This window comes from Giraffa tippelskirchi, chromosome 3 (genome assembly GCF_054371585.1).
Source record: "Giraffa tippelskirchi isolate mGirTip1 chromosome 3, T2T-mGirTip1v1.2.pri, whole genome shotgun sequence".
Taxonomy (NCBI): domain Eukaryota; kingdom Metazoa; phylum Chordata; class Mammalia; order Artiodactyla; family Giraffidae; genus Giraffa; species Giraffa tippelskirchi.
The window spans coordinates 53,850,960-53,872,827 of record NC_137277.1 but is presented as its reverse complement, the minus strand read 5'-3'; the positions used below and the strand labels follow the sequence as shown (position 1 = coordinate 53,872,827).

General features: G+C 39.7%; 2 protein-coding genes and 1 pseudogene across 3 annotated transcripts in view; all 3 read left to right on the top strand.

Moving 5' to 3' along the window:
• Positions 1-21,868, top strand: part of LOC145543514 (large ribosomal subunit protein uL30 pseudogene) — a 208,818-nt pseudogene that overhangs the window by 50,787 nt on the left and 136,163 nt on the right. The window contains exons 2-3 of the transcript XR_014080754.1: positions 3,683-3,838; positions 6,055-6,178. The product of XR_014080754.1 is annotated as a large ribosomal subunit protein uL30 pseudogene (transcript). The remainder of the gene's footprint in view (positions 1-3,682; positions 3,839-6,054; positions 6,179-21,868) is intronic.
• On the top strand, positions 6,242-7,177 carry LOC145542598 (olfactory receptor 4D1-like). Its single transcript, XM_081581711.1, has one exon. The coding sequence runs from the start codon at positions 6,242-6,244 to the stop codon at positions 7,175-7,177; it is 936 nt and encodes a 311-aa protein (XP_081437837.1).
• Positions 16,804-17,868, top strand: LOC145543512 (olfactory receptor 4D2-like). Its single transcript, XM_081585240.1, has one exon. The coding sequence runs from the start codon at positions 16,804-16,806 to the stop codon at positions 17,653-17,655; it is 852 nt and encodes a 283-aa protein (XP_081441366.1). The 3' UTR covers positions 17,656-17,868.

The following is a 21,868-nucleotide window of genomic DNA, read 5'->3' as shown; positions in this document are numbered from 1 at the left end:
GTAAACAGTGCTGCGATGAACACTGGGGTACACGTGTCTCTTTCAATTCTGGTTTCCTCGGTGTGTATGCCCAGCAGCGGGATTGCTGGGTCATATGGCAGTTCTATTCCCAGTTTTTTAAGGAATCTCCACACTGTTCTCCATAGTGGCTGTACTAGTTTGCATTCCCACCAACAGTGTAAGAGGGTTCCCTTTTCTCCACACCCTCTCCAGCATTTATTGCTTGTAGACTTTTGGATAGCAGCCATTCTGACTGGTGTGAAATGGTACCTCATTGTGGTTTTGATTTGCATTTCTCTAATAATGAGTGATGTTGAGCATCGTTTCATGTGTTTGTTAGCCATCTGTGTGTCTTCTTTGGAGAAATGTCTGTTTAGTTATTTGGCCCACTTTTTGATTGGGTCGTTTATTTTTCTGGAATTCAGCTGCAGGATTTGCTTGTATATTTTTGAGATTAATTCTTTGTCAGTTGCTTCATTTGCTATTATTTTCTTCCATTCTGAAGGCTGTCTTTCCACCTTGCTTATAGTTTCCTTTGTTGTGCAAAAGCTCTTAATTTTAATTAGGTCCCATTTGTTTATTTTTGCTTTTATTTCCAATATTCTGGGAGGTGGGTCATGGAGGATCCTGCTGTGATTTATGTCGGAGAGTGTTTTGCCTATGTTTTCCTCTAGGAGTTTTATAGTTTCTGGTCTTACATTTAGATCTTTAATCCATTTTGAGTTTATTTTTGTGTATGGTGTTAGAAAGTGTTCTAGTTTTATTCTTTTACAAGTGGTTGACCAGTTTTCCCAGCACCACTTGTTAAAGAGATTGTCTTTTCTCCATGTTATATTCTTGCCTCCTTTGTCGGAGTATTTATCTATTATTTAACTTCACAATATTGTATTTGTTTCTTTAGGTAAATTCATTCCTAAGTATTTTATTCTTTTTTTTTTTGCAATGGTAAATGGGATTCTTTCCTTAATTTCTCTTTCTGTTTCTTCACTGTTAGTATATAGGAACGCAAGGGATTTGTGTGTATTAATTTTATATGCTGCAACTTTACTGTATTTATTGATTAGCTCTAGTAATTTTCTGGTAGTATCTTTAGGGTTTTCTATGTAGAGGATTATGTCATCTGAAAACACTGAGAGTTTTACTTCTTCTTTTCCAATCTGGATTCCTTTTGTTTCTTTTTCTTCTCTGATTCCTGTGGCTAGGACTTCCAAAACTATGTTGAATAGTAATGTTGAGAGTGAGCACACACCTATGGACACCTTATCTTTGACAAAGGGGGCAAAAATATGCAATGGAGAAAAGAAAATCTCTTTAACAGTGGTGCTGGGAAAACTGGTCAATCGCCTGTAAAAGAATGAAACTAGAACACTTTCTAACACCATACACAAAAATAAATTCAAAATGGATTAAAGATCTAAATGTAGGACCAGAAACTATAAAACTCTTAGAGGAAAATATAGGTAGGACCCTCTCTGACATAAATCACAGCAAGATCCTCTATGACCCATTTCCCAAAGTAATGGAAATAAAAGCAAAAATAAGCAAATGGGACCTAATTAAACTTAAAAGCTTTTGCACAACAAAGGAAACTATAAGCAAGAAGAAAAGGCAGCCTACAAAATGGGAGAAAATAATAGCAAATGAAACAACTGACAAAGAATTAATCTCCAAAATATACAAGCAGCTCATGCCACTCAATACCAGAAAATGAATGACCCAATCAAAAGCGGGCCAAAGAACTAAACAGACATTTCTCCAAAGAAGACATCAGTTTAGTTCAGTCACTCAGTTGAGTCCGACTCTTTGTGACCCCATGGACTTCAGCATGCCAGGCTTCCCTGTCCATCACTACTCCCAGAGTTTACTCAAACTCATGTCCGTTGAGTCAGTGATGCCATCCAACCACGTCATCTTCTGTCACTCCCTTCTCCTCCTGCCTTCAATCTTTCTGAGAATACAGTCTTTTCCAAGGAGTCAGTTCTTCGTATCAGGTGGCCAAAGTGTTAGAGTTTCAGCTTCAGCATCAGTCCTTCCAATGAATATTCAGGACTGATTTCCTTTAGGATGGACTGGTTGGATCTCCTTGCAGTCCAAAGGACTCTCAAGAGTCTTCTCCAACACCACAGTTCAAAAGCATCAATTCTTCAGCACTCAGCTTTCTTTATAGTCCAAATCTCACATCCATACAAGACTACTGGAAAACCATAGCTTTGACTGGATGTGCCTTTTTCAGCAAAGTAATGGCTTTGCTTTTTAATGTGCTGCCTAGTTTGGTCATAGCTTTTCTTCCAAGGAGCAAGTGTCTTTTAATTTCATAGATGCAGTCACCATCTGCAGTGATTTTGGAGCCCAAGAAAATTATGTCTGTCACTGTTTCCATTGTTTCCTCATCTATTTGCCATGAAGTGATGGGACCAGATGCCATGATGTTAGTTTTCTTCAGGGGATCTTCCTGACCCAGGGACCAAACTCATGTCTCTTGTCACCTGCATTGGCAGGTGGATTCTTTACCACTAGCACTTCCTGGGGAAAAAAAAACAGAGCTTCACATTTTTTTAATATTCCAGAAGGATTACAGTTTGCTAAGCATAAATATTTGTTTCAAAAGAATTCAGACCAACCTGGAATCTCATGTAGAATAGAAAGCTATTTGAGAAATATCAGTTTTTATTGTTCAGCAAGGTTATGAAGCCAGTTAATTCCAATTCTGAACAGTTAATCATATTAAGAAAATACAAACATTTCCTGTACTGATGCTTATATGAAAGGAAGGATCTCATTGAGTACAAATTCATATATAAAGAGTGCTAAAGTTTTAAGATGGTGCAATAATTGCATATGGATGAGAAATCAATCTTGGGATCTGGTTGACAAAATGAAAGAGTTTACAGGATTTGTTTCCAATGTAGTATACAAACATTTTCCCACCTATGACATCATCCAAATTAAGATCAATTAAATTTTTAAAACTAAGCTATCAATCAAGTTGTTTTGATAATGTGAGAAAGAACTGTTCACTGTACTGATGAGCTTCCCTGGTGGTTCAGTTGGTAAAGAATCTGCCTGCAGGAGACCCAGGTTCGATTCCTGGGTTGGGAAGATCCCCTGGAGAAGGAAATAGCAACTCACTCCAGTATTCTTGCTTGGAAAATCCCATGGACAGAGGAGCCTGGCAGGCCATAGTCCATGGGGTCACAAGAGTCGGACATGACTTAGGGCCTAAACCACCACCACCGTGCTGACAGAGAACAGTGAAACTCAGAGTCAGTCAGTCTCAAACTGTGATTTCAGAGAAGCAGCATCATCATCACCTGAAAACTTGTTTGAAATGCAAATTTTCGTGCTCCAACAAAGACCTACTATGTTAAAAATTCTGTGTGGGCATTTCTGAGTCTTTCTATCCATTCTAGGTGATCTAATGGGTCCTTCCAAAACTCCAAGAGATTTTGATTCTTTTGGAGAGGTTCTGTTCTTTCTGATCTTGGTATCCTAATCCAACATGTCATGAACCTCTACAATTTTCAGTGTCTTTGGTGGGTTTTTGTTTGTTTTTGTTTTGTGGGGCTTCTGTTATTTTGTTTTTGATTACTTCTTTGTTTTTGGCTTCAAGATAGCCTTTCAAATAATACTTTTGAGAGACCTAGAAACTTATTAACAGGTCCCATTGTTCCCTCATCCCCAGCAGGACTCATTCCAGCTCTGCTTCCTGAGCCCAGTCCAATCATTTCTCCCTGAGGAGATCCCCTCTTCCCCAAGGCCATGCCCATGAGTCATGTATGTGAATGATGGCAGAGATCAGGAAGCTGTGAGACTGCATGGAGAGGACCTCCCAGAAAGTGTAAGACATCAACTCTCTTCTTCCACTCGGGGCTGAAGGGAGGTGAGAGCCTGAGGGTTTCCATCCTGCTGATAGGAAAATATTAGTTAGGTTTTCTAAAACACCTGTTGCAAGGTGAGGAGAATAGCCAGTGTCATAGACTTGATGATACTAAGTCTAAAAAGGAGGAGAGCCTTGGGAAGTAATTTGGAGGGGGCACTGTGCTGTTAATACAACAACTTCGTGTTACATGTAAAACCCAGGAATTTCAGCAACCAAGCATAGAACTGGCCTTATGAGAGAAGAAATAGGATACTTAAAATCACTAAAAATCTACACATAATACATCACCTACTTAATATATTATTTGGCAACATTCATTGAGCATGTGCTATTATCAGAGTTGCTGTTCCAATTTCTGAGGTTACTAAGATACTGAAATCATGATATAGTTGGTTTAGCGGAGAAGCTGAAAAAGGAAACAAATGATGATAAACATTATCAGGGTATGTTTTAAATGTTTAAAGAAACTTGAGCAATGGGATTTTTTTCTGCAAGGGAGAAGTGGTGATAGGAGTGACAGAAAGGGTAACGTTAAAGGTGGGTTTTCTAAGGTTTAGATGAGATGGTAGGGAAGAAAATTCCAGGAAACAAACATGGAAATAAATAAATATGTTATCATGTTTAAGACTATAATCCACTAAAGAGCAAGTCATTCATCAGAGGTGGAGATACTGATTAGAAAGGCATATGGAGGTTATGTTTTATAGCCCTGTATGACAAGCTGAGTTGCATGTACAAGTGTGAGTATGTGTTTCTATCCTGACTTGATCCACAAAATATTGTATGTGGCTTCTAAGGGGCTCTGGTGAGCATCACTATAAGAGGTGAGGGGGAAAGTGATTGGATCAGCATTTAGAAAGGTCTCATGGACAGCTCTGTAGAAGGGAGAGTGGAGTGAAAGTAAATTGAAGTGAAAAATAAGAAGAGAATGATCTCTGATAAATAATGGAATGCATGAGGTCAGGTGGGAGAGAGTGGGGGCTGAGGTGAGGCAGGGAGAGAAGAGAGCACTTGACCCTCGCCTGCCACCTCTGTCTCTCACCTGAGAGTCCTTCACCTTTGTTCACATTGCCACCCTTGCCCCACCACCTTTCCATCTCTCCTTCCTTCACTCATTTTATTCCCCTATTTTCCTTCCTTGTAGTTTGCTTCCTTCCTTTAGAGTTTTCATCTATTTCCATTTTTTCAACATTTTTTCTCTTCTTCCCTTGGATTCAATATCATTTTCTGAAATTACTGTCCTTTCAGAAGAGTTCTAGTCTTCAAGCAATATATTCATCATTTGTTTCTCCACTAATGAAATAGTTACTCCTCTGACTCTTGTATCTACCTGTGATCTGGGGACCTTACCTACACTTGGGGATGGTGAGAAATGAAATACTCCAGAATGCAACTGTGTCCAGAGGCTCCCCTTCCAGGACCTGCACATACACTAGCTTTTCATGCACCCAGAGACTCTGATTCTGGGAAATATTGAAAGTAAAAGAAGAAGGGGGCGGCAGAGGATGAGATGGTTAGATAGCACTACCACTTCAATGGACATGAATTTGAGCAAACTCCGGGAGATAGTGGAGGACAACGACCTGGCATGCTGCAGTCCATAGGATCACAAAGAGTTGGACATGACTTAGCAACTGAACAACAAAAGCAGTTAACATCATATACCTATCATGCACTATGGGCAAGGATACAAATTGTGAAATCAAGACCTATGTCTGTAACACAGTATAGTTGAATAGTGGAGGAAAATCATAGACAAATGAAATTTTTGTTAACGTTATGATGTGTCAACTGTTGCATGAAAAACTACTGGTACAAAACTGTATTGATATTAAAGACTGGAAAAAGGGAGGAGGTCTTTAGAGTAGGAGACTATACAGAGAAGACTGATTACCATTTATTATTCCAGATACTGTTCTAGGAAATTTATGTATTATTTTATTTAATTCCCTAGATAATTCATAGGGAAAACATTTTCTTATAGATGTAGAACCTAGGACTCAGATTAAGTAACTTGCTGAAGGTCAAATCTCAAGGAAGTAGAAGCTTGGAATTTTGACCGTTTCTGTTGGACTCTAAGTGTCTTGCTACCACTATGTTACACTGAATATTTGAAAGGCAGGTTGCATGTGTCTTTTGAGGGCTTTAAGCTATTTCATGAATATGTTTTCCAGCACCAATGAGTGAACCATCTAGAAAAGGACTACTTAGATCAGCACCTGGTATTATGATATGCACATGAGAATGGCCATCTTCTGGACTTGGACAAATCACTTTGAGCCCCTGAGCACTTGAAAGGTGAGCAGCGACTTCAGACAGAGGTCTGTCATTTGTGTTACTTAAGTGTATGGAGAAGACACCATGGGATCAGGGAACATCACGTGGGTGTCAGAATTTGTCCTCCTGGGGCTCTCACAGACTCAGGAGCTCCAGATCGTCTTGTTTCTGGTGTTCCTGTTTGTCTACACCACCACTGTCATGGGAAACCTCCTTATCATGGTCACGGTGACCTCTGATTCCAGGCTCCACACACCTATGTATTTCCTGCTGCGAAATCTTGCTGTCATAGATCTCTGCTATTCCACAGTCACTTCTCCAAAGATGTTAGTGGACTTCTTGCACGAGACAAAGACCATCTCCTACCATGGCTGCATGGCCCAGATCTTCTTCTTCCACCTCTTGGGAGGTGGGACTGTCTTCTTCCTCTCAGTGATGGCCTATGACCGCTACATAGCCATCTCCCGGCCCCTTCACTACATCACCATCATGAACACTCGAGTGTGTGTGGGGCTGGTGGTGGCTGCCTGGGTAGGGGGCTTTGTCCACTCCATTGTCCAACTGGTTCTGATGCTCCCATTGCCTTTTTGTGGCCCCAACACCCTGGATAACTTCTACTGTGACATTCCACAAGTGCTGAGGCTTGCCTGCATTGACACCTCCCTTCTGGAGTTCCTTATGATCTCCAACAGTGGGATGCTGGTCTCCATCTGGTTCCTCCTCCTTCTGATCTTGTACACTGTCATCTTGGTGATGCTGAGGTCCCACTCTGGGCAGGCGAGGAAGAAGGCAGCTTCCACCTGCATCACTCACATCATAGTCGTGTCTATGATTTTCATTCCCTGTATCTATATCTATGTCCGGCCCTTCACTCCATTCCCCATGGATAAGACAGCATCCATCAGCTACACTGTCTTGACCCCCATGCTCAATCCCATCATCTACACCCTGAGGAACCAGGAGATGCAGGCAGCCATGAAGAGATTAGGCAAGTGCCTAGTGATTTCCAGCAGGATGTGAACTTAAAATAGGTTGACTTTAAATGACAGTTCTTCCCTCTGAACTTTTGTTTTTCCATGTGAGAAGTGAAGAAAAATATTTATTGAGTGTGGCAGTTGAGATTAAGCTAGTATTTCTACAGACCTTCTCCTGTGTCAGGTGTTGTGTTTTGGCACTTTTACACTTTTGTCTCATTCTCAGAAAACTGACAGTGGATATGTTATTATTATATTAAACAGTTTGCAAGTGAAAAAACTCAGAGAGAACTGACTTGCTCAACGAAGAAGAGCAAGTGAGAGGCAGAGCCTGGTCAATAGACGGTTCCTCTGACTCCAAGTTTTGAGGCAAGAGATGTGGATGGAATTTGAAATTCAGGGTCTCATATAATCACAAGGGAAAACTTGGAGAATTCCTCATCTGTGGATGAATATCTGTGATGAATGGCCAACACTTTCATCTGAATTCTAGAACAATCACACTTTTTTTCTGTTTCCTGCCTCTATGCCTCATTCTCCATGGTGGTTTTTTGGAAGTAGTCTTATTTTTAACAGTTTTTCATAAACAATGAATTTTTATTATATAACTTTTTAAAATTTTTAATATTGTCTAAATATTTCCCATAAGAGTATTTTCCGTTGATTTGTTCCTTTTCTACCAAATGCCCCTTGGATAATCTGAAAACTATTTTGCTTTCTGTACACAATCTTTACATCACTTGGATGATATGGCTAAGAGGAGGATGCTGTATTATGGTTGGGGAACCAAAACCAGAGAGGGCAGGGCCATGTCTATTAGTGGTCCTGATTTAGGTATTTGTTCAGTCCAAAGCTGCCACCTCATGGGGTTTTGCCTTTCTCTTTGACTTCCTACCCTGGAATGAGGGCTTTCTTGGGGTTGAGGATTGTGCTGTATTCATCTTTAAATCCTCTTAGCACCTAGACATTATCCTATTCAGATAAGCATTTCTACTATTTCTTGCACCCTGTTCTTTCCCTTTCAAGTTCAAATCTTTTCATTTGTCTCTGTATAACCAGTATTTATTTACCCCATCTCTTTGAGGTATGTTTCCCTTTGTTAAAGTCTTGGGCAATGTATAACATTGCTCCAAAGTTAAAAAGATAATAAAAAAGTTTTCTTGTTTCTGCTTCCCTCCCAGCAACAATCCCATCCAGGAAATAAAAGCTATAGGCTCTCCAAGCCATCATGGCAACTTCGAATTCATCCTTTCTTCACTTATACTTCCCTGCGCCATTTCACACATTTCTCCCCTTTCACAATGGGTGAGATGACCAGAGAGAAAATGAACTCTGTCATGTTTGATCTGGGAGGTCCCACAGAACAGTGTTTTCCCATTCATGGTAAAGTCCTTTAAATATCTTACAATACTTTTCTCATCTTCTAATTTGTCTCTTCTCCAGATGCAGCATCTACATTCATTCAATTGTTCCCACTGTGACAGGTTTCCTGATTCCAACATCCTGACCATCTCCTCTATATTTACTCTCATATAACCAAATGCCTTATAAAATGTGATGCTCAACATGACACACAACTCTATGGGAGGATGTGAGCTCTTTTGGACACTACAATAGTCCTCTTTGAAATACATATCCATAAGGATGCTGTTGATTGCAAGTAGCAGCATAACCAAATCACAATGGCTTAAAGAATGAGATTATCTCACTTATAAAGATTAGAGGATAGGCAATTCTAGAGCTGGTTAATTCTTCGGTTCTAACATTTTAGGGGCCTGGGTTGGCTGATCTATAATTCCCTGTCTTTCCCATCATGATGGCAATGTGGCTGTTAAAACTACAATTATCATATCTTTATATCCAAATAGTTCAGCAAGAAGGAAGAAGGGCATTCATGTACTTTTTCTAAAAAAACCTGGGGTGAAATTTTTTTTTCTAGTACCATTCCCGCGTTCCAGCAGAATTCCCTTATGACTTGTTGGCCAGAAAATTCGGTCATATGGTCACCCCAATCTACAGGGGAGGATGGAAAGTGAATGGCTGGTTATTTCATCCGGAAAGAAGGGGATTGAAAATGACAATCAACAGTGTCTGCCACATGATAGAAGCCACTGGTAGCAGGATGGTAGACATTAGAGTCAGAAATCTTGACAATGAACAAAATTTGTCATGGACAGGGTCATAAAATCAAATGCCTAAAGGAACTGACAAGTAACACTAAGACATTAAGTGGGCCCAGTGAACCTAAGGTGAAGTAGATAGTACACATCCAAGCCAGTGAGTTCTTTCCCATCCTTATACAGAGCTCCAATATCTAAGTCTTTACAGAACGATCAGAAGGATTTTATTTAGAGATACTAAATAGCTCCAGAGAAATAATCCAGGCCGTGTTTCCAAATTGGCCATCTTCCCAAATTGACCATATTCCCAAACTGGCATTCAGGGATCTTCTGACAAAACAACTGATCTGATCATCCCAAACAGAAGCCTCAATGAATACAGCTCTTCCCATGAGAATTTATACCTTTAAGACATCTCTCATGGAAGTTCTGTGTTTGTGATGTGAATTTGACTCAACTCAAAATAAAATTTATTGACCCTAAATGAATAATGAATTATCAGGTCAAGCGCTACTCTTCAGTTATTTTATTTGTATGATTAGTGAAAGCAACTCTCTTAAAAGTTGTTGATGGAAGGCTCTAAGTCATTCCAGTGATGGTAGATTAGTTATGATCCAGAAAAAATATTATGGTCCATAGATGACTTCACTTCTTCTCAGCCTCATTATTCTCTTGATCTTGCCATCCCACTTGCCATCGATTTATAATCGAACTCAGCGATGATTTAAGTGTAAGAGAAAGACCTTAATAAACTTGCTAATGAGGTTTACATCATATATGATCCATTAAAAGTGGTGTATCAGTCAGGGTTCTGCTAGAGAAACAGAACCAGTACTGAAATGGAGCAGGACCCTATGGTCCTTGCCCTCCATGGCCTTCGCCTGTCTTTTGTTAGTGGAAAAACTTTAGCCAAAGAATAATAAGTTTAATCAGAGAAGTGAGAAAATATAGAAACAAAGGAAAACAGTCCAAAAAGACTAAATAATTATATATTAGTCATTAAGCATAGTCAAGGACCTACAAATAATTTTCTGAGCCATATCCTGTGAGCTGTCTTGTATATACTAAAATCTCTACCATGTGGAAGAAGTTATGACCAGACTGAAGCCATGACATAAGGTGCCACAATTCCAAGAATTGGCCTCAAGAAAATGGAAACAGACAGATTCTGGAGCTGAAGATTAATTGTACCTAAAATAATCAAAATGACACTTTTCAGAACACCATATGACAAATTGGAAGATGACTGTCAGAGTTTACTTGCTGTTTCTCCTTGTAGGTCCCTCTTTCCATTTATAAAAGCTCTTGTCGAGGGGGGAGGCAGTTGGCCTTTGAGTAGAAGTCCTCCTTCCCTTCCCCACCCCCACTGGTTGCCAATATCCAAAGTAAAGCAAACTTGCCTTTCCACCAATCTTGCCTCTTCATTGACTTTCCAGTAATGAGCAGCCAGACACCACTTTCAGTTACAGTATGATATGGAAATGTTGGGAAGGAAGAAAATTTTTCCTCTACCCTTACAGGTTCTCCTGCTGGAACTATAAAGGAAATTGACATGAGACAGTTTAACGGGAAAAAGTCAAGCAAGGTTTGAGAACATGTACACATGGGAGAGACCTAGGCAAACTGAGTAACTCATCAAAATGGCTGAAACCTTCACCTTAAACACCATCTTTAGCTACAGACAAAAGAGGGTGTTGGAGAAAGGGGTGTAGGACTTGAAAAAGGAGAAAGACAATTCACATAGAGATGGAAAAGAAAGTGTCTGAAAAGTAAATATTTGCTGTGCCATGTAGAGACATTAGAACACAGAGTGGACACTGATCCCTAGGCTCTGTTTCCCCTTCCCCACCCCCACCCCCACTCACACCTATGCCACATTCTTTGCAGGTGTCTCTGATGAGAGCTTCATTATGGGAACAGGTCCTCTATCTAAATTTTTTAGGCAGCTGAAGGAAAAGCTCAAGGTTTCTCCCTGAGTCTTTTGAGCCTTGATTGTTTTCAGCTCAAAATAATCCACATGCCATGGAGACAGAGAGAGAGAATAAGAGAAATTTCTTGCAAGGAATGCCTTATCTGATTGTGAGACTGGCAAGGTTAAGTATGAAACCTGTAGGCTGACCAACAGGAAGGGCAGGCCGGAGCTCTTAGGCATGAAGCTGCAGTCCAGAATTTCATCTTCTTCAAGGAAACCTATGTCCTGCTCTTAAGGCCCTTTAACTTATTGAATTGGGCATGTCTAGATTAGCTAGGATGGTCTCCTTTACATAAAATCAACTGATTCCAAAAAATAAATAAATAAAACCAACAGATTGTGCAATAGAATCGATCATATCTATAAAATGCCTTCCAAGCAGCACTTAGATTATGTTTGCATAACTGAGACCTATAGACTAGTCAAGCTGACACATAAAACGGACCATCACAAGGGGAGAAATCTTAATGATCAGTGATGCTGTGCTCCCTAATGAGGATGTAAATGAAGCACCTTCTAAATGTATCCTGCATCCATTAAGCGATTTGAAGTTAAGTCTGACAAATATTAGTTTCTTAGATGTGTTATGGAGAAGGCAATGGCACCCCACTCCAGTACTCTTGCCTGGAAAATCCCATGGATAGAGGAGCCTGGTAGGCTCCAGTCCATGGGGTCGCTAAGAGTCGGACATGACTGAGCGACTTCACTTTCACTTTTCCCTTTCATGCACCGGAGAAGGAAATGGCAACCCACTCCAGTATTCTTGCCTGGAGAATCCCAGGGACAGGGGAGCCTGGTGGGCTGCCGTCTGTGGGGTCGCACAGAGTCGGACACGACTGAAGCGACTTAGCAGCAGCAGCAGCAGCAGATGTGTTATATACAGGAAAATAATTTTCTCAATTCATTGTCCATGACTGGGTCTTTAGCATAATGACTCCATTCCAGCCGTTCTTGGGTTTGGAAGTCATTATTTTGGTGGGTGGATGCAGTAAATAGATGAAATTTGGTGAACATTTTATAGACTCACATATGCCCAAACAGGAGAAAATATAAACTGGAACACATCAGGTTTCACTTATTGAAATATAAATCAGAGTCTGAATCAAAATCATCCACATGATAATCAATGAGATGGACACTTCCTGTCCCTTTCCCCAGAATCAACCAAGGCTGCTTTTCTAAGTGACTCAATTTTATTTTATTAGTTTTTTCTTAGTGGCTCTATTTTAAAGTGGATTAGAGCTCTAAATAAGAATTTTTTTTAAAAGTCTACACTTCTTGTATGTAGAAGAGTTTCACATAATACTCTCACCTGCCAAAGGCAGATACCCTATTTTGCCAGGAATAAACATTTGCAGTGAAATAATTCAGACCAACCTGTAAGTCCTATGCAGATCAGAGGGCTCTGTCTAAGAAATGAGTTGTTTTTTTTTTTTTTTACAACACTTCAGTGTTAAAATGTCAATTAATTCCAGGGTTGATCAGTTCCTCATAATGAGCATTATATTTGTTTCTTGTATCAATCCTTGTATTAGAGTCAGTAAGAATTCACAAGTAAAGAATGCTGGCATTTTATAGACGACATAGTAGACTTGGGTACTGGTGGTAAGTCAATACTGGGACTTTGGTGGACAAAATAAAGGACAAGGTTTACAGAAAAGTAAGTTTCTATTGTATTGATAGTACACATTTGCCCATCTATGGCTATCCATAAATAGAAATTAATTAGGCTTCAAAGTAGAAGAAAAGGAAGAAGGGAAGAAGGAGGAGAAGAAGGAGAAGAAGAAGGAAAGAAATCAAATCAGTTATCTGGAAGATTCTAGGAGAGAGAGAACAGTCCCTGTGCTGAAAAGCAAGTCTGTGGTTCTCAAAGTGTGATCTTGGTAATAGGGACATAGACATCATCTGAGAACTTGTTACAAGTCCAAAATCTTGGCCTTTTAGTTAACCAATAGAATGAGAAAATCTGGAGCTGGGGCACAGTCATTTGTTTTTCAACAAGCTCTGCAAGTCGTTGTCTCAATGGTGAGAATCACTGGGTAAGAAATGGGATGGGGAGGGAGGTGGGAGGAGGGCTCAGGATGGGGAACACATGTAAACCCATGGCTGATTCATGTCAATGTATGGCAAAAACCACTACAATATTGTAAAGTAATTAGCCCCCAACTAAAATAAATAAATTTATTAAAAAAAAAAAGAAGTGGGTTCTTCTAAAAATCCCAGAGTCTGTTTCTTTTGAAGAGACTCATCCTTCTAGATCTTTGCCTGAGAATCCTACAAATCTATAAAATTGTATTGTCCTTGTCCTTTTGGTCCCAAGGAATAACTCTTAATGAATATGTATTTTTGAGACATTTAGAAACTTTTTAACTACTCCTATTGCTCCCTTTCCCCCAGGGGTAATCAGCCCAACTCTGCTTCCAGAACTGAGTCCAGAAGTTTCTCCCCAAAGACATTCCCTCTTCCCCAAGAGTCACACCCATTGTTGTATAGGTGACATATGGGCAGTGACTGGGAAACTAAATCTGCAGAAGAAAGATCTCCAAGAAGATGGAAGACCTGAAGGCTGTCTCCCAGTCTAGGCTGAAGAAAGGTGAGAGACCAGGGTTTTCTCACCTGTAAATAGAGCAGCTCTAAGAAGCATCCAGATGCACTTGCTGAACAGTGCAGAGAAAAAGCAAGAGATTTAGACTTGATGATAGTAAGGCTAAAGTGTGAGGAGCACTTCAGAAAGTAATGCAGGGGAAACGAGCTATCAAAAACAGATTTCTCAAGTTGCATGTACAAAACCAGGCTTTCAACAACCAAGTGAAAACTTGGTGATCTAGAGGGTAGATGCTGAGAGCAAATGACAATACACCACACAATACTTTACATGGTCACATTGAACAAGATCACATAAAGCAAATAATAACAGAATACACCACAGAATTCTTCACATGGTCACACTGAACAAGATCATATAATCATCTGCTAATATATTATGTTAGCAAAACTTTTTTAGCAACTGATAAATCAGAGATGATATTGTAGGTGCTGGGACAAATAAGTTATTGAGTTTACAATCTCATTCAAAGGAACAACAATATGATAAATGTATAAAGGAAATATTTATAAAATATTATTTGAATCCAGAGAAGTTAGGGATTAATTCGGCATGGGAGAAATGGAGGAGTCACAGAGAAGGTGATATCTGAATCTTCTAAGTTGAGAAAGTTACAGAAGGTACTTCAGGAAATAGAATTCATTCCCAAAGCTACAGAAATAACCAAGCATATGACATGTGTGAGAGACCATAGATTCCTTGAAGAGCAACAAGTTCCTGGGTAACAGGGATACTGATGAGAAAGGTAGATGGAGCCTACATCTTAGAGCTTGGTGTGACACACTGAGAGGGAGTCGCATGCATGTATGTAAGTATATTTTCCTACCCTGAATTAACCCACAAAGCATGTTAGGCAGTTTCTAAGAGTCTGGGTTTTAAGCTGTGGGTCCTCAGTAGTCATTAAAAGATTACAGTGAGGTAGGATCAGTTATGTGTTTAGAAAGGTCTTTGTGACAGTGATATAGAAGATGGACTGGAGTGGATACAGATGGAAGCAGAAGGGTGAGACTAAAATGACCTCTGTTGGACAATATATTGCAGGGGTCAGGTGAAGGAGGGGACTGAGACATGGCAGAGAAGTGGGAGTCCACTTAGCCCTCAGCTGTCACCTCCATCTCTCACTTCCTTATCCTTCTTCACCTTTGTTCCCTTCCATCTCCCGCCTCTCCACCTTGTCATTCCCTTTCCTTTCTCCTCCTTAATCTTAATCTCACCCTCTTTATTCCTTTGTCTACTCGATTTCTTTTATTTCAATATCTTCCTGTGTCTCTCTCCTTGTATTCAGTAACACCTAAAATACTTGTGCCTTTTGGAACAGCTCTTCCAGTCCCCTTCATACAAGATCCATCACCCATTTCTTAATGCAGAGAATTTCTCCCCACCTTCTTATGTCTCAGCACATACACCATGTATGTCCTGGCTTCACCCGGTAAGGGGCCACCACACCAGTGAGGGGGCACCCCTATAATTATTTATGTACTCAGAGTCAAACCATATGCTTTTCAAGCATTGACTGTGAGCAAACATGAGAATTTCAGGGCACAAATAAGTTTTGTGTTTTTTTAATAAATTTATTTATTTTAGTTTGGGGCTAATTACTTTACAATATTGTAGTAGTTTTTGCCATACATTAACATGGATCAGCCACAAATAAGTTTTGAATCAAGATGTAGGTTGGTTGAATTGTGGTCAGGCAAGCACATTATGGTTGAATTGTGGAGGAAAAACCTAGAAATATGAAAAGTTCACTAACATTTTAATGTATTAACTATCGCAAGAGAAATGACTGGTACAAAAATGTATTACAGACTCTAAGAAGGTAGGATGTCTTCAGAGTAGGAGACTACACAGAGGAGAGTGATAGCACTTATTATTTCAGATACTTTTCTAGGAACCTTATGTGCTATCTCATTTATACCGCTAGACATTCTATAAAGACAACATTTTTCTTCCCACCTTACAGATGTGGAGAGTGAAACAGAGCTTGAATAACGTATTCTAGGTCAAATCTCAAGAAATAAGAATCTGGAATTTAACTACAAATCAATTGGACTCTAAGTGTTTTCTATGACTATATTAACACTGAATCTTTTTTAAAAAATTAATTTATTTATTTTAATTGAAGACTTATTACTTTACAGTATTGTGGTAGTTTCTGCCATACATTGACATGAATCAGCCACAGGTGTACATGCATCCCCCATACTAAAACCCCCTCCCACCTCCCACCCATCCCATCCCTCTGGGGTGTCTCAGTGCTCTGGCTTTGTGTGCCTTCTTTCTTGCATCGAACCTGGACTGGCGATCTATTTCCCATATGGTAATATAAATGTTTCAATGCTATTCTCTCAAATCATCCCACCCTCACCTTCTTCCACAGAGTCCAAAAGTCTGTTCTTTATATCTGTGTCTCTTTTGCTGTCTCATATATAGGGTCATCTTTACCATCTTTCTAAATTCCATATATATGCATTAATATACTGTATTGGTGTTTTTCTTTCTGAGTTAATTCACTCTGTATAATAGGTTCCGGTTTCATCTACCTCGTTAGAACTGATTCAAATGCATTCTTTTTAATAGCCGAGTAATATTCCATTGTGAATATGTACCACAATGTTCTTATCCATTCATCTGCTGATGGACAACTAGGTTGCTTCCATGTCCTAGCTATTGTAAACAGTGCTGTGATGAACACTGGGGTATGTGTGTCTCTTTCAATTCTGATTTCTTCAGTAACACTGAATCTTTTAAAAGTAGGTTGTATGTGTCTCTGGATGGATTTAAATATTTCACGAGTATATATTCTAGTACCAAGTTGTACATGTTCCAGGGGTAGGACCATTTAGTTAGCAACTGGAATTAGGATGTGCACATAAATATCCATTATCCAGATCTAAGGAACTCAATTTGAGTCCCTGAGAACTAGTACATCACTGTCTGTGGTGTGTTTTCTTTGGATGCGCGGAGAAGACACCATGGAATTGGGGAACCTCATGTGGGTGTCAGAATTTGTCTTCCTGGGGCTCTCACAGACTCAGGAGCTCCAGCTCGTCTTGTTTCTGGTGTTCCTGTTTGTCTACACCACCACTGTCATGGGAAGCCTCCTGATTATGGTCACAGTGACCTCTGATTCCAGGCTCCACACACCCATGTATTTTCTGCTGCCAAACCTGGCTGTCATAGAGCTCTGTTTCTCCTCAGTTACTGCCCCAAAGATGCTGGCAGACTTCTTCACTGAGAAGACCATCTCCTACCAGGGCTGCATGACTCAGGTCTTCTTCTTCCACTTTCTGGGAAGTGCCATGGGCTTCTTCCTCTCAGTGATGGCCTATGATCGCCTTGTTGCCATCTCCCGGCCCCTCCACTGTGTCACCATCATGAACACTCAGCTCTGTGTGGGGCTGGTGGTAGCTAGCTGGGTGGGAGGCTTCATTCGTTCCATTTCCCAACTAGCTCTGATGCCCCCACTGCCTTTTTGTGGCCCCAATGTCCTAGATAACTTCTACTCTGATGTTCCACAGGTATTGAGACTCGCCTGCACTGACACTTCTGTTTCGGAGTTCCTCATGATCTGCAACAGTGGGGTGCTGGATGTCATCTGGTTCTTCTTCCTCCTGATCTCCTACTCAGCCATCCTGATGATGCTGAGATCCCACTCAGGGCAGGCGAGGAGGAAAGAAGCTTCTACCTGCACCACCCCCATTGTCATGGTGTCTATGGTTTTCATTCCAAGCATTTACCTCTATGCCAGGCCCTTCATCTCCTTCTCCATTGACAAGACTGTATCCATTAGCCACACATTCATGACTCACATGCTCAACCCCTGAGGAAGCAGGAGATGTAGGCAGCAGTGAAGAGATTAGGGAGGCACCAAGCTGCTTTGTTAAAGGGAGTGACAGTGGGTCACTTTTCTTTGGCTTTGGCTTTGGCTTTTTGGTTTTCCATCGATAAGCTGGAGAGAGAGCTGCTGTATCTGGCCTCTTCATAACTTGAAAATAAGCAACTTATCCAGATTTTGAGGATAAAGGTAACTATCCTTACTTTTGTTTGTGTTGGATGATTTGAACACACCTATGACAATAAGATGTGTTGCCATGGAAACATTCTGGCAAGCCACACTCTCCTTTTTGTCTTCTTGGCAGATAGTTTTCTGTTAGAATGACAGCATTCACCCAGAACAGCAGTTCTATTTTCTGTATTTTACCTCTTTTCCCAAGATCCTGTTTTGGTGTGAGGCTGGATTGTTGGAAACTGAACAATATTTAGAGTCTTATGCCTTAAATTGGAAACTGTGTCCATCACTTACCTAACAGATGACCTTGAGTGAGACATCTGGCCTCTCTTGAACTCATAACTTCTTCCTCAACAAACTTGCTGAAACTAATATCTGACCCCAAATTCCTCAGGCTTATTGTAAGTATCACATCCAAAAATTGTGAGAAAACATTGAGTTAACCATATAACTATATTTTATTTAATTTTCAATTTAGAAATCATCATGAGTATTCCAATTTTCCACTATATGTTTTAGTACAGTATAATTATTGCAAACAAAAGATTATGTGTAATATGCATGTAAGTTATAAAACACTATATTATATTGTATGAACACTCATGTACATGCTCCTCAGTTCAAGAACCACATGGTATCAATAGCTTATACCTGCCTATAGGACCTCTCCATCATATCACTTCACTCAGATGAAACCACTTTCTTGAGTTTCATGTTTATCATTCCATCATTCATAAAAACAGTTTTATCACATTTTAACATAAGCACTACATTGCTTTATATTGCTTTATCGAGTTTATAAAATATCAGACTTTAGCTAATATTCTGTCATTTGACTTTTTTTGCTCAACATTTTGTTTCTAAATGTCACATATTGTTCTGTTTGGCTGTAGTTCATTCATTTGCTCTGTTCTGTAATATTCCAATGGGAGACTAAGCTTACTGGGAATGTTCTCAGGTTTTGCTCTTGACACAATATTCTTTTGAATAATCTGCTTGTCTCTAGTTGTCATGTTGAGGAGCTATGGGTCATTACTTTGAAGTGTAATTGCTGGATCATGAGCTCTTCAGAGTTTTACCTTCACAAAATAGGGCTAAGTTTTTTTCCAAAGAAGTTGTACCAAATTACTTGGTTATCAGCAGCACTGCAGTGTTCCCATTAATTCTCATCCTCCTAACAGTTGATATTGTCATACTTTTTCATTTTTCGCAATTAAGCAGGTAAAAAAGTGGTATTTCACTGTATTCTTGATTTGCATTTCTTTAACATTTCCCCATGTTTTAATTATATTCAAATTTCCCATGAATGCCGTTAGCATGATTTTCTATTGCCTGTTACTTGTTAATGTAGAAATTCTTATATAATTTGGTTACTGGTCTTTTTTCAGTTTTATTTATTATAGTATCTTCACCCAATTTGAGGGCTCCCCTGGGCACTTAGATGGTAAAAAGTCTACCTGCAATGTGGAAGACCCAGGTTCAATCCCTGGGTTGGGAAGATCCCCTGGAGAAGTAAATGGCAACCCACTCCAGTATTCTGCCTGGAAAATCCCATGGACAGAGGAGCCTGGCAGGCTGCAGTCTATGGGATTGCAAAGAGTCAGACACGACTGAGTGACTTCACTTTCTTTCTTTCACCCAATTTATGGTTTGTCTTCTTTATTTTTGGTATTAGTTTTCACATAGTCAAGTGTATCAATCTTTCATTTTTGTCTTAGACCTAATATTTAAACCTTGATTCTTTTCTCAGTAGACAGAAATGCGTTCTTGCTTCTCTCAAAGGATGCTGATTGTATAATCTTTTCTTTTGTTTCCTTCATCATTTCTGTTTGTTTCTCATTCATTTCTCTGTTTGTTTTGTCCTTTTGTGTTCGCTGCCATTTTTAAACTCCTGGTGATCCTTGGCTACATTTAAGAGCAAGGCAATAAACTACTAATTGGTATGTCAGTCTATTGAAGCTTTCAGATTTTACCTTAAGGGTTCTGGTGGAAATTACTTTTTACTGTGGGCTCCCAAGTGCCATTATATGAAAGTATGTTTTTTTTGAGTTTTTGTTTTGGCAAGGAAAAAAAATTGATTTTCTGTCTTTGTTGTTGTTGTTTAGTCACTTAAGTCGTGTCTGACACTTTGCATTCCCATGGACTGTTACTCTGCCAGGCTCCTCTGTCCGTGGAGTTATCCAGGCAAGAATACTTGAGTGGGCTGCCATTTCCTTCTCCAGAGGATCTTCTAGACCCTGGCATTCAACCCATGTTTTCTGCATTGGCAGGTGGATTCTTTACCACTGAGCCACCTAGGAAGCCTCCCTCTGATGCTTGAATTAGTGCTGGTAAGAGGAGAGTGATGAGCCTCAGTACCTCTTTAGATAGAGAAATTCCTGCCTGACCTCCTCTCTCATTTACATTCTCACATTTGATTTCGTGATCTCCATTGTTAAAATAGTTTTCCTACATAAAACAGATTTTGCATCACTGACAACATTCTCTTGTGTCTGGTCCATTATCTTTATTTTTGTTTTCAAGAGTTTTATAAGAAGATGGTGTTATTTTTTGGTGTCTATGCAAAGCCATTCCCAACTGCTTCCCTCTTGCTTGTCCTCTGTCATAATTGTTCACGTTCCCAAACCCTTAGAGTCTAGGAGTGCTCATCTGTTCATGTGATCCAGGAATGAAAATTACAACAAACAAGATGTTAGTCTGAGAGATTCTGGAAAATATTTCTCTTCCATGAGTAGAGGCAAGATATGCAAGAAGAAAAAGAAACTCTCCACCACCCATTTCCTTACTTCTAGCCTTTGGCTAGAAAATTCTTAAAGAGATGAGAATATCAGAGCACCTTACCTGCCCCCTGAGAAGTCTGTATGGAGGTAAAGAAGCAACAGTTAGGACTGGACATGGAACAACAGACTGGTTCCAAATTGGGAAAGGAGTACATCAAGGCTGTATGTTGTCACCCTGATGATTTAACTTCTATGCAGAGTACATCATGAGAAATGCCAGGCTGGATGAAGCACAAGCTGGAATCAAGATTGCCAGGAGAAATATCAATAACCTCAGATAGGCAGATGACACCACCCTTATGGCACAAAGCAAGGAGGAACTAAAGATCTTCTTGATGAAAGTGAAAGAGGAGAGTGAAAAAGTTGGCTTGAAACTCAACATTCACAAAACTAAGATCATGGCATCCAGTCCCATCACTTCATGGCAAATAGATGGGGAAACAGTGGAAACAGTGATAAACTTTCTTGGGCTTCAAAATCACTGCAGATGGTGACTGCAGCCATGAAATTAAAAGACATTTGATCCTTGGAAGAAAATTTATGACCAACATAGACAGCATATCAAAAAACAGAGACTTTGCTGACAAAGATCTGCCTAGTCAAAGCTATGGTTTTTCCAGTAGTCATGTTTGGATGTGAGAGTTGGACTATAAAGAAAGCTAAGCTCCAAAGAATTGATGCTTTTGAACTGTGGTTTTGGAGAAGACTTCTGACAGTCCCTTGGACAGCAAGGAGATCCAACCAGTCAATTCTAAAGGAAATCATTTTCATTCATTTCTGTGCGTTTTTTAATTTCTTCTGTGATTTGTTGGTTATTCAGCAGTGTGTTGTTCAGCCTCCATATGTTGGAATTTTTAATAGTTTTTCTCCCATAATTGACATCTAATCTTACTGCATTGTGGTCAGAAAAGATGCTTGGAATGATTTCAATTTTTTTGAATTTACCACGGCTAGATTTAGGGCCCAGGATGTGATCTATCCTGGAGAAGGTTCCATGTGCATTTGAGAAAAAGGTGAAATTCATTGTTTTGGGGTGAAAAAAAGAAATAAAAATATGCATAGAAATGAATGAAAATGAAAACAAAACAACCCAAAACCCATGGGACACTGTAAAAGCAGTGCCAAGGGGAAGGTTCATAGCAATACAGGCTTACCTCAAGAAAAAAGAAAAAAGTCAAATAAATAACTTAACTCTACACCTAAAGCAACTAGAAAAAGAAGAATTGAAGAAACCCAGGGTTAGTAGAA

What these genes read in the sequence shown, in the direction of transcription:
- LOC145543512 (XM_081585240.1), top strand. Translation starts at nt 16,804, where the DNA reads ATGGAATTGGGGAACCTCATGTGGGTGTCAGAATTTGTCTTCCTGGGG.
- LOC145542598 (XM_081581711.1), top strand. Translation starts at nt 6,242, where the DNA reads ATGGGATCAGGGAACATCACGTGGGTGTCAGAATTTGTCCTCCTGGGG.